Source organism: Penicillium riverlandense (assembly GCF_028828495.1).
Source record: "Penicillium riverlandense strain IBT 135883 chromosome Unknown utg000008l_segment0_segment0, whole genome shotgun sequence".
NCBI lineage: Eukaryota > Fungi > Ascomycota > Eurotiomycetes > Eurotiales > Aspergillaceae > Penicillium > Penicillium riverlandense.
This window is the reverse complement of record NW_026643199.1, coordinates 2,708,181-2,724,399: the sequence shown is the minus strand read 5'-3', so window position 1 is coordinate 2,724,399 and position 16,219 is coordinate 2,708,181. Positions and strand designations below refer to the sequence as shown.

The 16,219-nt window shown below is 45.3% G+C and overlaps 3 protein-coding genes across 3 annotated transcripts; 2 read left to right on the top strand and 1 right to left on the bottom strand.

Annotated features, from left to right (window-relative positions):
* Positions 1 to 1,283: 1,283 nt before the first annotated feature.
* On the top strand, positions 1,284 to 2,772 carry N7474_010094 (ankyrin repeat domain-containing protein; the record flags this gene model as incomplete). The annotated part of the gene is made up of 2 exons (XM_057201504.1): positions 1,284 to 1,667; positions 1,813 to 2,772. The coding sequence occupies 2 exons, from the start codon at positions 1,284 to 1,286 to the stop codon at positions 2,770 to 2,772; spliced, it is 1,344 nt and encodes a 447-aa protein (XP_057049491.1).
* Positions 2,773 to 11,654: 8,882 nt separating this feature from the next.
* N7474_010093 (uncharacterized protein) lies at positions 11,655 to 13,788 on the bottom strand (the record flags this gene model as incomplete). The annotated part of the gene is made up of 5 exons (XM_057201503.1): positions 11,655 to 12,410; positions 12,514 to 12,954; positions 13,017 to 13,325; positions 13,381 to 13,591; positions 13,655 to 13,788. 5 exons carry the CDS (start codon positions 13,786 to 13,788, stop codon positions 11,655 to 11,657), a joined length of 1,851 nt encoding a protein of 616 aa, XP_057049490.1.
* Positions 13,789 to 14,846: 1,058 nt separating this feature from the next.
* Positions 14,847 to 16,045, top strand: N7474_010092 (short-chain dehydrogenase; the record flags this gene model as incomplete). Its single annotated transcript, XM_057201502.1, has 3 exons — positions 14,847 to 15,448; positions 15,518 to 15,793; positions 15,901 to 16,045. The coding sequence occupies 3 exons, from the start codon at positions 14,847 to 14,849 to the stop codon at positions 16,043 to 16,045; spliced, it is 1,023 nt and encodes a 340-aa protein (XP_057049489.1).
* Between the last annotated feature and the right edge of the window lie 174 nt (positions 16,046 to 16,219).

Below are 16,219 nucleotides of genomic sequence, written 5' to 3'. Positions count from 1 at the left end.
ATATTCATCGAAACCAACGTCTTCATGAATAAACTCAAACTTCTTCAGCACTCTGTGATTATGACAAAAAATATAAGATTGCGATAAGACCTTTGAATAATCAATCGTTGTTGAGATATGAGATCACAAAATACGGCATTTAGTATGGGGTTTTGGGGGGTCTCACTCGCTTGTCTGTCGCTTATCATGTACGTTATAGGTTTCCAAACAATTCCACACCATTCTTATACACATCTTGTAACATTATGTAGCAAGGTATTGTACCTTCCTACGTAATATTACACGATGTATTTTACGGTGTCCTTCCATTTAATGCGGCTCAATGATGGATCTGCGCTAAGGCCTTGGCGGTGGGGCTAGAGAAGAGTTATCATGTGTGTATTGGTCAAGCCGATTTCGAGAATGACTGTACAGTAGAATATGATCTAATGACTTCTACAATATAGGAGCTGGCTCTGTTATCTGCTCGAAGTGTCACTTCCCCTATAGGTTAGATATTGGCGGTGGATACTCCTATTTTCGGTAAACTCCTGGTCTTCATAGCTTACATTATGAGCTGAGGTTTGTGAGTGGTGTTCTGAGTGAAAATTTTATTTTTAACTTCAGGCACCATAATGGTTTCTACAAGTACCGCCTGCCTGTTCAGCTATGCAGGCGAAATCAAATAGTGAGCTGCGACATTGAACCGATAGTGCTATGACCAAAATAGGCAGCTCTGTAGTGAGATTACTAACACAGCTGCTAAATGGTTCAACAAGGTGTCGAGCTGTGACTCCCAACCCATACTGTGGATTTCAGTTCATCTTACCGGCTCAAGCAAAACTCGGCACTGCGCAACTTGGATAAGAAAAATCTCCAACTCATGGAAAGGGGCCTATCTCCGTTGAATGGGTCAACGGCCAATGAGAGGACCTCGTTGATACTGTGCCTGAATTGCTGTTCACCAGATGTCAGTCTGATGTTGGCCTTACGTACGCCTCGAGGCTTGCAAAAGAGCCATGATGTATTCTAGGGTCGCTGTAGCTTCTCTTGATACACTAGACGGTGGAATATGGTTACCGCAGCTTTCCCAGGGTAGGTTTGTCTCGTTAATTTGCAGTATATGTCACTAATATGTAATAAGTATCAGCTCAGCCAAGCCTCGACCATTCAATATTGATAATTATAACTTGCAGCAAGCCTACACGATGCCTTTACTCTCATTTCCGCCGGAAATTATCTTACTCATTGCCAACCATTTGATATCTCAAAAAGAAGTTTTCAACTTTCTACAATCCAACAGAATGCTCTACCATTTGCTCATCGACAAGCTTTACGAGAGAAATGTCGAATCCGACGGTGGATCAGCTCTTGTATGGTATGCAAGTCACGGGAACGAAGTCGGAGTTCGGAACATGCTGACCGCGGGCGCGGATGTGAACGTTCTATCACCAAATCAGGCGCAATCGACAGCACTTTTGGAAGCTGTAATTCAAAAGCATACCAATATTGTGCACTTACTTCTTAAAAATGGAGCTTGGCCAGATGCGGTCGGTCTCTGCTCCGGAAGACCCTTGACTTTGGCGTCTATTAGCCGTAGCAACATGGCCATCATCAAGTTACTCTTAGATTACGGGGCCAAAGTCGACCCCGTTGCGCCTGGCAAACGTGCTCCACTGCTGGAGGCTGTTCGTTCAAATCAAGGGTCTAAAGTCTCTTTACTTGTGAAGTACGGGCCAAATGCACATATCGTGGAACGCCAAAATACAATGAATCTCTTGCACGTCGCAGCAAAGAGAAACGTCGCTCCTTCGATTTTTAAGATAATCATAGATGCCGGTGTCTATATCGATTCTCAAGATGGCAGGGGGGAGAACCCCGCTTCAAGTAGCTGCTGATCATTCATGCACGCGGGCTGTGAGTGTGCTACTACATTATGGTGCCAATCCGAATTTCAAAAACATGAACCAATTTTACAAAGGTTGGACAGCTCTTTTCTACGCCGCGAAACGCGGGAACTCGAGCGGCGACAATAAAACTATCATTCGAACCCTCATCAATCACGGAGCCAAGGTAGACGGGACGAATGAGGTGCAAGATACACCCTTACTCCATGCTGTCTCTCAAGAAGCCATCATACAAGCACAGGTACTTCTTGACAGTGGTGCCAACATTATGGCAAGAAACTCAAAGGGAGAAAGCGTGCTTCATTTGGCTGCCTGGTATCCTGATATGATGAGCTGGCTTATCGAAAGTGGGGCTGATGTGAATTGGGCCGGCGGAGAACAAAAAGAAACTCCAATTTTCTACGCTATCAGACAATCTCAAAATGAGGGAAATGTCCGAAAACTTCTATCATTCGGTGCTGATGTTCACTTCCAAAATACCCATGGGATGACGCCCCTCTCGGTTGCTGCACAAATGAGCTCCATCGAACTGACAGTCATGCTCCTCGAAAGTGGGGCTTTTGTCAATTCGAAAGACATGAAAGGAAAGACAGCTCTGCATCATATTGCCGAATCGGGCTACGGATCTCGGGCCCACGAAGTCATTGCAGTGCTGATTCAACATGGAGCCGATGTTAACGCTCAGGATTACTCCGGATATACACCTTTGCATAGTGTTGTTGCCCAACAAGGGACCTTGGAGGCTGCTGCAGAGTTGTTAAATGCTGGAGCTGACCGGCATGTCTTATCCAGCGACGGAAAGTTTCCGCATGACATGGTCCCTGTCGGCCCTTGGGCAGAAACACAACGCTTTTTCCTCAATTATTACCAAATGCAACTGGTATAATTATGTCAATTGCGAAAAGAGTAATATGTAATTAGCCTGACTGTCAAGCCTCCGAAGAAATTTTAGTCTTCTTAGGTACATGTCCCTAATCGTAAGCGAGCGACCCGGTTGGGCAACATGATGCCTCTGACATAAGCAATTCCGAGGACGAATAGGGACAACAATATTTCGCCATTTTGATGTCAGGCCAGAAGCGTACTCGAGGTCTAGCGCGGTTTCCACTTTGTTGAACTGGCCAGGGTTGGACGGATACTTGGTCCCATTGATCAGCTTAGCGATGAGTTTGTCATTGGCCGCCTCAGGACGGTATTTGCGGAGGAACAACTTTAGATCAGTATAATTCATAGACTGAGAATCTTATCAGCACAAGACCCATAGCGAGCCAGACAGAGGAATCGTACCTCGGGACATTTTCAGTTTTGGTGAGTACTGTACAGTATCCAGCAACTTATTATTCTTTCTATCGAGCCGACCACATTCAAACCCTCCTGTCCAATGACATTACAGTTTCACCAAAGAGGTTTGGCATTGCACTTCCATATTGTGATACATAATGCCAAGGTTCCTGTCGGTCTCATTTTCTGTGGCTGATAGTACAGTACGTCCCGAAACTGGTGCGACCACCTACACTCTTCGATTGATTCTCAAACCCCAATGCCAAGGTCCACTAGTCTAGAATAAGGCAAGAGTAGCAAAATTGATGTCAGTGCAATTATCCACCTGGTAATTTACAATGTGATCCAGCTGCTGCATTCCTAGCGCTTATTCAGCTAACCGCCACTGTCTATTATGGAAACTGGCGCCCGATGTGGAATTTACACGTCCATTTTCCACTCCGACAATTCCCGCCTGTCTGCTCTATAAATACAGTCAGAATAGCTAGTCTGAATAGAATCGATTTGATCATTCTCCAATGAGACTACTAGGTAGAATTACTAGTGCATACGCCCATCAGACATCCTGACAATTGATATTCCTGAATATATCGATTACCGTAATTACATTGTTTAGATACAGAATCATGTCTTGTGACTGTATTCGCGAGCCCTAAGGAACTATGATTTTCCGTTGTAACTTAATGCATAAGTCGGCAGAAACCGATGAGGTGTCACTTCCCCCTGATCACATGACTCCCGTCATCGTCAGGCAGTGGCCTTGGGTCAAATCACTGGCGATCACTCCGTCTAAGTAGATGGAACAGAACACCGCTGCCGAGTGTCACGCAAGGAACCTAAATAACCTAGAGCGCCAACGCCAGTTGTTCCAGTTTCGCAGTATCTATATTTTATCCACGTTGTTCAACTTGCGGAGTGGAAATGGAAGGAGCGCACGATCCGATTTATCTTCCTAGAGTCATTCCTCGCTGCCTCCGACAGTTGACGCAATCCCCACCATTGTGTCTACTTCAGGATCGGGACTTCCAAGCGATCCAGATCTTGAGGCAACATGGCCAAGAGTTGGGCAGTTCTACTCATGGCATTACTCAGGCCAGCAACCTTGCCTCTGGATTATCCGATATTATCGTCATTCTAGAGCGCCCTCGCAGTGACGAGTCACACCCCCCCAACCAAAGCTTCGATGGCTTCGTGAACGCCTCTGACACTTTGAAAATGGTCGATAAACTTCTCCGCTTTGCTAGTCGAGGCACTAGGAATATTGGTACCGTTACCGTTGTTAATGCATTTTCATTGCAACCTTGGAGAAAAAACGCCGATGCAAACCTCAGGTGTGAAGAAATTCTTGCACGATTTTTGCAGGTTAAAAAACCGCAGGTGATCATTCATTGTATGAACTCGGGCTATAATAGTCCGTGGATGAGAAGATTCAACTTCCCAGATGAACGTTACCAAGTACTGAGTAAAGTCGTCGAAATTGCCGACGGTCACACCGCTATCGTTATACCTTCATTTCATCCCTCGCATGCGATCTACTACTTGAAGCACAGACTAGAGCTGAGAGTTTTACTTATGTATCACTTTGCCTTAGCCTTCCATTCACTAAGTGAAGCAACGGCGACCCTTTGTTGCGCAAACAGAATTCAGAATCTATGCCTCTATCGGGGTGAAAGAAAAGAAGAAAAATGTCATTTAAGTGACTGGGAGCTGGCATCATGCATGTCAGATAAACTCAATAAATCCTATCTGCACTGCGGAAAGGATATCGTGCCGCTCTCACAGGGCATCTTTGCCGAGGAAAATCTGTCGGATAGAATCAACAGGGAGTCGGACACGTTCCAGTGCCTGAGTTTCTGGCTTATGCTCCTTCTCGAAAAGCCGCAGAAGTTTGAACTTTTTGGGATCACATCTGTCATGTTCCTATTGCGAAGAGCGCGGGTCGATCACAACCCTATCTATTCGAGAATATCCTCAGCGTTGCTTGACCTGGATGCCGAGCAAGAACATTGGTTCTACAAAGCAGAAGACACCAGCATAGCTGATGTACAAGAGAGGCTTTCAGCAGTCGCCCTCCATGTCGACCCTAAAATATCTGCTGCCATCAATGCAAACCGCAAAGCTTGTGATTCCGTTGTAAAGACTCTAGGTCTTCTTGAGCGAGGCGAAGAAATGAATTTTCGCGTCAAGATACCTCCACACTACTTTCCTGTTCTTTCACAACGAATGCCTATGGCTAAGTATCTGGCCAGCTCGCAAAGAATCACTATTTCCACGGCTTTGCGCATGGAATCCCTATCACAACACTGTTGGACCATCAATGAAACGCTGCAGAAACAGAGTAGAGAGGAGGGGCAGCTGCCACATACTGAAGTAAGGTTTCACGTCGAACGTTTGTTAGAATGTCTCAGAAAGTTGAGAATGGAGCTTGAAGCTGTTGATGAATAGATAGCTTTAGATTGATACAGTAAGTGATAGGCGCACTTATACCTTTGCCACATTTCATATGTGTGGCCTCTCGTGAAATGTAGAACGTTTAAGCAAAGTGGGCTATGGACACTAGGCAAGAAAGAAAAGAAAGGAAATGAAAACATATATATATATTAAGAACTGAGCGAAACTGCTCCAGTCTCCTAGGTTCCTGCCGCCTACTTATCGCCTCGTGACCCGACGGCGCGACCGCTCTTTTCAAGAGCCGTCCGTCCTTTGGGCGGCTGTCTTCGCATGGCTGATTTGGGAATGGGTTACGGTGGAGATGTCAAATGTATTGAATTTACAAGCGAATATGTACTATGTAATCCACTGTAAGAAGCAATACACGTCTCACTGACGAAGGTAATGGAAGAACTCCTAATATAAACTAGTGTGTCTTGGCGTTGGAGCCTGGAGAATCAATCGAAGAGTGTAGGTGGTTGCACCAGTTTCGGGACGCACTGTATCAATGCACGCATAGGGGATTTTATTTGCAGAATTGCGCATTAAAATTGTCCTCGCCGGCAAATAAATCTGGAGGTGCTAATTTTGTCTTGAATAAGACATTTCAGTACCCGAACGGTAACCAAGTGACGTCCCATCCTGGAACTTCAATTCTTTGTCATGTTGCATCAGAACACAAAAAGGGCAACAAAGAGACTCTACGCAGTCTCCGCAGGCTGAACCTTCTATGTTGGAGGACCCCCTCATGCCGCCTCTTTGGATCATAAGTGGTACCCATTGGAGTCCACAAAGCGTAAGCGACGCGAATAGACAACACTAGGAATAGACCATTAGTATTATCCTAGATTCAATCCAAAGTGACTGTTTCATACATCAAAGTTGCAGCAGCTTTCTTTATGGCTTCGCTTTTGTCGACGCGACGAAATTTTCCCGAATAATCCGCATGGCCAACAGCAAGCAAAAAAACCTACAAGGATGTTATTAATGGTCTTCTTCGGTTTGATGATACAGTAGCGGATGGAGAGACGCACAAGTTGTCCAGGGAGTGCAGCAGCTCCAGAATGAATTGCTCCACTCTCCTTGGGCGTCCGGCATCGACATATTAGTGTATGTGGGATGGTATAAAATCTAAATGGGACGAGCGAGAGGTGACATTAAAATAGTCCATTTTCCATAAAACCTCATGCAAAGACGATTGGAATCTACCTCCGTTTCTCTAAGCCCTACTATGGGTACAACGGTTTTGTTCAACATGGATTAAATTAGCCTGGTTTTCAGTAATTAATGTTATTGCAGTTTCGCTGGAAGGTGGTCGGTTCCATTAAAATAGTGGAGATCAACTGCCCTTTCATCTTTAAGACCCTAACCATGCTGTGCCGTATCAGTTTATAATGTGCAAATGTTGACCTGGTGGGTTTGCCAATTAGGCTAGCTAAGACAACTCAAACGATCGGGTTGATTTACCCCTAAGAGAATTCAAAAATATATTCACCGCAGAACAGTACGCATTAGTTGGATCCTCTGTCCGCAAAATAATTTATTATCCGCTCCTGGTCAACAAAGAACTACCGACTTCGATAGTTGTATCAGACTGAAACACATAGATAGGACTATGATTACAGCATTGAGAAGCATATGTGGATAGCTGTTCTAATTTCCAGCAGTTTTAACTATCTTTGACAGCAGCAGCCTTAACATTGCAATGCAAATATCATACACATCAATGGGAAATGATAAATCGTTAGAGGCAGATCCAGTTTCTAAAATCACGAAATTCAAAAGACCAGAAATGTTCAACGGCGCGTTACTTGTTTTCTGCCCAGACCACGAACCAAGCCAGACATGACATTATTGGCCAGATTGAGCACAGTTTGCGGTCGCAGAATTAGAAGTAAATTAATTGCCTCCAAGTGGGTTTACCAGAAATATGTTGTTCAACATGATACCTATATTCTGCATAAGCCCCGGCACCAAATGCGTGTCTGACCAGGAATAACTTCAAGCACAATGGCTGCATGTAAATTAGCTTGTACAAAGCCCCAGAACAAGCTGAATTGAGAATATGCTGCTGATATCATGAAGAAACTGCTATTTTCTTAATTACTATCAGGTGACCATATACTAGCTTGACATTTTGCCATAATACAGGGCTCCAGAACGGAAAGTTGAACAAAATAGAATGAACAAAGAGAGATTTCAGGATAGTATTTTACTTTAGAAGTTCAAGTCTTGTTACACTCTTTAGAGTGGCTATGGTAAACGAAACGAACAAAGTGACTTTACTTAGTCTCGAATGGTGAAGATATTCGGATTGAAGGTATTTTCCTATTAGAGACCCTTTCGTCTCTTCAAAGCCGCCCATACACCTCGGCAGAGGTTTTAAATTCAAAGCGGAAATTGAACGTCAGTTCACCAAAATACGAGGTTAGTCGTCTTTACAGGTTGCCGTGCTAGAGCTCAACATCACAGCCGTTAACAATACATACAGATTTGGCAGAAGTATGTAAAAATTGAACGTCTGTTGAATGTTCAAACGGTGAATTACTTGTTATTTCTAATATTGTTGCAATCAGACACTAGCGCGCTCTCGAGTGTCGTGTAAGGATGTTCAGCTATTGCTTTTAGAAATTGAATCGACTTCTCATCCTCGACTCATCATTTGCAGACAACCAATCTTCCTCATTCGCCCAAACCCAAAAACTACACAGCTGGACCTTCCTTATAGCGTATTATTTCAAATCAAATTAATTACTGCACTGTTTGACAATGAAGATAATTTCCCAGCACATGACTTGTTGATTGCTCATCTAAGAACATGGTACTAACTGACAGTCGTAGCCATGCAACCCAGGCCCTGAATCTCAAATAATTACTCTCACGGGGTAGTCATTATTGGATCCATCCTTCCTTGGCTGCAATATGAACAGGCCGGTCAACCACAAGGTTATCGCATCCTAAGGGTGACGAAACACAATAAGGTCCCCTACGAATATGCCCAATGGGACTTTTTATTTGGCATTATAATGTTAGTTTTTTTTCAGTATTCAAAAATGGCAACTACCATTAGTTAGGATGTAATCCGTCTTTTTAGGATCACAATAACAAGGTAAAGTTGAACTCAAGACGGAAAAAAGGTTATACTAGTCAAAAATCTCTATAGTGCACACGGACTTGGCTACCAGGATAGGAAGAACGCCATGAATCCAAGCTTCCATACGCTTTCTACCGTGGTATCAGTGGATTTCTACTTGAAGCAAATGTGACTGCTCCTAGAGCATTATTGGAGTGCTCTAGGAGTATAGTGTAGATGTCGCGATCTGCTCCTAGAGCACTTATTCATGCTCTGAGCCTAATCCGGAGGAATGGGAGTTTTACAGGATCATAGTACGGATTTTGTGGAACATCAAGAGTAAATTCTGTTGCAGTTTATCTTGAGCAACTGCATAGCCTGCCATTACGTACTAATTACATTAAGCGTGTGATCAGTTCGACAAAGCATGGAGGCAGGAGACTGTCGGGGATTGCAGCACTGGAGGTTTGCATATACAGTAGTAGTAGTAGTAGTAGTAGTATTCATTTACACTGGCCCCTCGCCGAAGCGATATGCAGTATACGACAACTATATGACAACCAAGCTGCGGTGGTTGTTAGCCCAAATTGCCATCTTATAACCTCGATCCCTTTTCTTCTCATCCTCCGTTGCCGTGTATGATCTGGATGAACGAAAGATCACCAAATTCTTAGCGCCGCATCACTTTTCAGTTCCCAACTATCTCACTGCGTTATAAGCAAAGCACACTAAGAATCCAGTCATCAACGAGCTTAAGAGCCTCTTCACTCTAAGCTACCAGTCATTTGACAATAGAGAACAAGTAGGATAGTACTGGTTTATGAGATGATATCTAAGCTCCTAAGTTTGTTAGGGTCTTTTGTGTTCTTATTAAAATCCTCCATCGCATCTATGGCTCCTTTAATCTGGAGCTCCGCTTGTACCAGACATTGACTAATATTATCAGCCTTCCCCGCCAAAAGTAGGTGGAGCTTTCGCAATTTTGAATTTTGAATACGTAAGTTAGCCTCCTGGGCCCTAGAATCTTGCAGCTCGCTTTCCAGCTTTTTGTTCATTGCTGCAGCTACTTGTATCCTTTGTTCAAGCTTTTGTGTCTCCGTATTTGCATCGGGTTTGCGGCTGTGGTCTGAGAATTTTCCAGCTAGCTCCGCTCGGACTTCGCCCTTTCGAACAGCTATGACAAGCTCAATATAGAGGTTGGTGGACATGTCGCTAAGATGTTTTCGAAACAGATGTGTCTTTTTTTCTTCAAAAACCCATCTATATTGATCCCTTTCTAAAGGATGAAGTCGCACCTCTGATGGAGACAACTCAATGCCCAGTCTATCTTTTACTTGTTAGCCAACCGAGAAAATTTGGAAGGGTATGTCTTACTGATATGATTTGCAAGTTCTTCCCTACAATTTTTCCGTTCTAGTGCGCGCTTCCTATTGGCTGGTGTCGACATTATCTACAGCACTTGCAGTTTTCAAACATAGACACTGAGAGCCTCGACCGGAAATTCTGCCATGTAACCCAATTTCATCTTTAGTAGACCGTATATCAAGGATTGAGCCTGAACTATGTCATAAGCTATGCCAAAAACCAGCGAAAACTGAAGTGCCTTGAAAGATCAACTGGTCAACGTCCGATGGATATCCCCCTTCGCAAAATCATCCAGACTAAACTAGGGCTGGATATGTGTCAAAGAGGTCTCGACCAATGGCAAAATACCTGAGTATACGAATTTCAGAAGTAAATACTGTATATTAGGTCGGAGCACCCCGGAACAAACCCAGAATAAACTTGGAGCATATCTGCATTCCGTACCTTGTCAAGTTCAACTTGATTCCAAGCGCCACCATGCTTTCAATCCAAGAACCTATTAGAACTTCAATGAAAACAATAAGTTTTCGTTTTCTTTTTTCTGGGGTGTTGAACATTTTTCGATGCTCACTGGCAAGTTGAATCAACTTCATAATTGTTTTTAGATTGGAGCAACAGGGACCAAAAGCTTGAACAGATACTAGTCATGTCCTATTTGAATAGCGATCTGTTTATCTTTCATTATTATATGTTAGTGGTTGCATTTCGTGAGGAATTTTGATCTTACAACTGGATGTCGTGGTTTGAACGCCTGTATGGTTTGTCCATCATGCCACAATCTATAGACCTTATACGGGCTAGGGCCGAAGCTAAACAGTATCTGGGAGAATGTGATATTTGCTTCCGCTTTCAGATTACATAGATTTGAGAACTGGACGTGTTTATTAAATCTCGCAGTTAAGATGGGTGAGATTTTGTTCAGTTACTGTATCAGCAATTGAAGATAGTAATTAAAATACATCACGATAAGTACATCCTCGTAGAGTGAGGGTCGGCAACTTGTGACTACATTTGTTGTCACGCACCATTCCTATGGAGAGTGTAAATACGCATAAATGTTTGGGATTCAAGAGCAAGGATAGAGTAAGCCGAGAATGGAGAGAAGATCGAAAATGATATTGCAATATATAGAGAAGAAAAGCCAGCAGACGCACATTCAGTCAGAACGCTATCGGATCGTCAAAAGTTGGAATGAAATCTAAATACTTATTCTCTATTTGATTCAGTCCATGATCTCTTATGTCCACGAGGAGGCTGATAGCAGTGTGTGTCGACGAGATGAAGTACCAAATCGTGGAAGTTCTCAAATTTCATTGAGCAAGCAGGATGTTCACAAGAATAATACCCCTTTAATTTAGTTAAATGGGCTTCGACATGACTGTGCCACTTCGCGCGGTTGACCATGAACTGGTTCATTCGCTTTGATGGAGGAAGATTCGCATTGCCTAAACAGAACGGGCAAAACCCTGCCTTGATTGGGGCATTGCGAAACATCAATGGATCACATCGCAGTAGCTCCTGAGGTCTTTCAAGATGGTTTTTGCAGTGAGATTCCCACTCTGCTGGGTCGTTAAACCAACTATCACATTCAAAACACATTTCTGCAAAATCGTACTTGCTCATATGGCAGAGTTTAACTTTATAACAACGATAAAGGTGTAGCCATCTTCGATGAGGATAGAAACTGAGATTGTTAGCGTAGAATCATTATCAATAATCAGGGGAACTAACTTGTCCATTCCTTCTCCACATGGACATTTCCCATCCACTGGCTGGAGACCAGAACGATAAGCAACAGGGCGTATTTCTTTGCAGAGAGACTCCAGCGCCTCTAACGCCTGTCTTCCTTGGCAACTTCGTAAGCTAACCCTCTGAGGGAGCACTGTCGCTAATAAATCTCGCTCCGGCATAACCCTTCGTCTGTAGTGGAAAAGATTCTGTTCGTGTAAATCGCCTGGGTGCCCAGAGGACCTCATCAGCGTATTGGGCTGCAACATTTGAACCATTTTTAGCTCCTCTTTATAGAGTCGCTGCTTTTCATTGTAAATTTGATGCTGCTTGACTTGAATTTCGCGTTTCTGTTCATGGTCATTCGTAAAAGGTAGTAGAGAACTTAGAGAATCCATGTCTCTGTTGAGAGCACGAACGTCATCCCGGTCTTCGAACTCAAATTCCGCCTTTGCGGGAAGTGACTGTAACAGTTGAGGGTTTTGATAAATCCCCATTCCGCGGCGGTTTTGGATATGCCCATGTCGGCTTTCAATGCCAAGATAAGTTGCTGGGCCATCGACTTCGCTAAGCGGATGGGCATAGTACTTTCCATATGTGTCTCGATTGGACTGTCCCGCGAATTTCATTCGTGCCGATTCGGAGTGCTTCTTATCTGCTAAGCTTTAGCTAGCGACTGAGGAACGTCAAACGCTGCGGGAATGTACCTGCTTCCATAAGCGCCCATCTTCGGCAGGCGCGGATGGTGACATTTCGAATGAACCCACTACGGTGACCCAGCCCGACAAACTCTTTGCCAAAAGCATCTGCTCCCCGAGCTTTTCCGGTACTCTTGTTCACATGTTGCTCGCTGAATGGTCGGAATACTGGAACCTCCTGAACATGTTCCTTGAAGACAATAACTTGCAAGACTTCATTTTTGGTAGGAGAAGTGTTTGTGTAGGCTTCTGCCGTATTCAGAATCTCACTAATGGAAGAAAAATCCCGAAATGCATCGTCGGCAGATGCCATCGGCAAAAAGAATGTAAGAAGATTGAAAAAAAGGGGTACTTCCTCCCTGTAAATTTCGTAGAAGGCGTGGATTGGGAGTTCCCATCGTTTTTTTCTCCAGTGGCCTTTGACGAATTCTCGCTGGTAGGTAAGTACTAGCACAGATTGTCCATCAACATTCTCGATACTAAGAATGAAATGCTAATATAGTGAATTAGTATAGAGCCTGTCTTTCTCACCATCTATTCAAATCAAACACTTACCTTGTAACAGGCCGCCATAACTCTGGCTTCTAGCTCCTTATCTTCCTTAACTGTGCCTTGTTCTCTTGACACCTTTCGCCGACACGTCGACTCATGAACCTCTCCTGTTCTTGCTGATGTGAAACAGTACAAAAGAATCGCCGCGCTTAGTTGCACTCTCGTTCTATCAGGGATCTCTCCGCGAAACTCGTGAAAGTCCCTACACCATAGCTGAGTCATAAGCACAGTAAGGTCATTTGGCGACAGCCCATCTTTATCCATTTCGTCGGTTGAAAGGGAGATCTTTTCTTTAAGCCCTTGAATAATCCACTAGACAGATCGATTAGCATACCAATCAACCCAAAAACAGGGGAAAACGTCGGACCTCTCTCAGTGTTGTCGACACCTCTGTCGAGAAGTTGTATTTTCTCCTAAGGGACATGCCTGCCTCAAAATCTCTGCGAAAGGACTCAACCGTTCCAATCGTAGGCTTCTCTTCGATCCGACCTTTCATGCCACGCGCTGCAAATTCTAAAAAGGCCTTATAGGTCTTGATGTTTGGAGGGTTTATAGCTTGGGGATGGAGCGAAATAAACCTGAAATGAACAGACAATTGAGTAAGTTAATATCACTCCGGAAACGATGCTAGTAGTACTAACTTGTCAAAAATGTCAAGTGCACGGTCATACTTCTCTCCGGTACGTGGGAGAATAGCTCGGGCGATTTCCGAGTTATCATGCTCACCAAAATCAACAAGATGGGAAAAATTCAATAATGGGTCTTTAGATTTCATTTTTGAAATGACGGGGTGTAGGGAGGAGTAGGAGAATAAAATATAGGATGATGGCCACCCAGCGGCATGGTGCTGGGTTTTATCTTTGCGAGATCGCTAAGACTTTCCCTGCACTAGAATGAGCAAATGCACCTGTTCAACTACGAGTTTCAGCCTTCAGGCATTTTTGGGTGAAGAGTATTCAGGGTCCTGAATTGCCGCCTGAAGCCGCCTGAAGAGCGGCGGGATCGCCCATGCCCGATTGGGCGACCCTGGGTGACCACCACCATACATGTGCTGTTGCATGTAACCTTCCCTTTTCTTTGTTTTTTTTTTTTGCCTTGGATTCCAATTAAAGTCAGCTACTTGTAGTCTATATATAGGAAATATATGGAGGATATGAATGTCTCTACTCTCCTATTTCCACATTGAAATCCTAATATGTGGAAGAGAAAAAGAGCTGTTGTAGAACACTGTCATTGTGAGATAACAAATGAAACGCCATCCAATGAATGCCACAAACAAATAGTCCTAGAAACACGAATGCAATCCACTCGAAGGCATCCCTGGAGCAGAATCAACATCAACGGTCATGATAATGTTTTTGTCCAATGATTTATCATACTCTATTTCTCGTCATCAGTCAAAAGCCTGATGGATTTTATTGGGAATCGTGTCATTGCTAGGCGCTCTGTGTTGCGTGGAAAGCTTTCATCGGCCAATCGTGAGGCCAGCGGGACGCTTGGGCCATTACAACCCGATTAGGACGCAAATCTCTGATTGGGCGATCGTTCCCAGGTCCACATCTATGCCTATTTGAACATGCAACTGGACGACTTCAGGGTCATTCACTCCAGAAAACAATAAATGCTCCTCGAGCTTCCGGTATTTCCGGGTCAAAATGGCAGCAGACCCTTAGCTGAGCGCCGTGTATAAAGGTGCCGCCACTGCCCTCCTGAAGGTCATGCGAGTTGAACCTCATTTGATATCGATCACACATCCCCTTCATTAGAGAGCACCCCATTCGACCCTCTAGATTTTGAATCCATCTCCTCGCGGTCTCTTTCAAACCCGACACCATGGCCAGCTTCTTCGACTTCGTCCGCGATCAGCGCACCAAGCTCCCCATTGTCCAGGCGCCGGCCACCCTCACAGGTGGAACCTACGTCGTGACCGGCGCCAACACGGGCCTGGGCTTCGAGTGCGCAAAGCACCTGGTCCGGCTCGGTGCCGCCCGCGTCGTACTGGCCGTTCGTTCGCGCGAGAGGGGCGATGCCGCCCTGATGGCAATTCGGAAAGCAACTGGCCGTCACGACGTGGGCGAGGTGTGGGAGTTGGACCTCGCGTCGTCTGACTCGATCGAGGCGTTCGCCAAACGGCTGGACGCGCTTGACCGGTTGGACGCGCTGATCGAGAACGCGAGCATTATCATAACACGATTCAATGTCGCCGAGGGCATGGAGCTGAGTCTCATGGTCAACGTCGTCGGCACGATGCTGCTGGCCGTCCGCGCACTGCCCAAGCTTCAGCAGTCGGCGCACAAGTTCAACATTCAGGGACACCTCGTGGTCGTCTCCAGCACCGCGGCCCTCGGTTCGAAAATGAAAGGAACTGTGGATGGGCTCCAGGGCGACGTCTTCGATGCGCTGAGCCAGGAAAAGAATTTCAACGCACGTGTCCAGTGAGTGACAAGCGCACCGTTGATGCAAATGATGACCAGCCCACTAACCTGCTCCGCCCTGTCTCCCAGGTACCCCACGACCAAACTGCTGCAGATCTACGCCGTGCGCCAGCTTGCTTCGCTATTCCCCGTGTCCGAAACGAACGTCATTATCAATATGACGAACCCCGGCCTATGCTACACGGAACTGGACCGCAATCTCCCCTGCGTGGGCCGGCTGTATATGGCCGGGATGCGAAAAATGTTGGCGCGGACCGCGGAGGAGGGCAGCTGGATGCTTCTTCAGGCCGCCTTCGCCAGCACCGAAAGCCACGGCAAGTGGTGCTCGGAATGCGCGATCAAAGAGTAAGTTTATCAGGCTGTGACCTCATCATTTCGAGCATGTTCTTGATGGCGCTCATTATTCATCCCGGATATCGCATCACATCCAAGTCCTAACCTTGATCACTTAGTCATGTCATCCCCCCGTGGGTATCCGATAACGACGGCGCCCGCACGCAGAAGCGCGTCTGGGTGGATCTGGTCAAGAGATTGGACGCTCAAGGCCACGGGTTGGATGTCGGGAGGCTTTTGGCAGAGACAACCGAGGCAAACTGAGTGGGACATCAGAGGCTAGGAGACGGGGCTTGCGGTGGACAAACGCGATACTGTTCAGCCTCGAAGTCTCTACCGTGTAGACAGCCCCTCAGTTTCCGTAATTGGCCCGCCCCATTGACCAGCCATCCTTGTGTGTAACGGCCAAGGTCCATCCCGCTCTTTTATCGGGCTAGT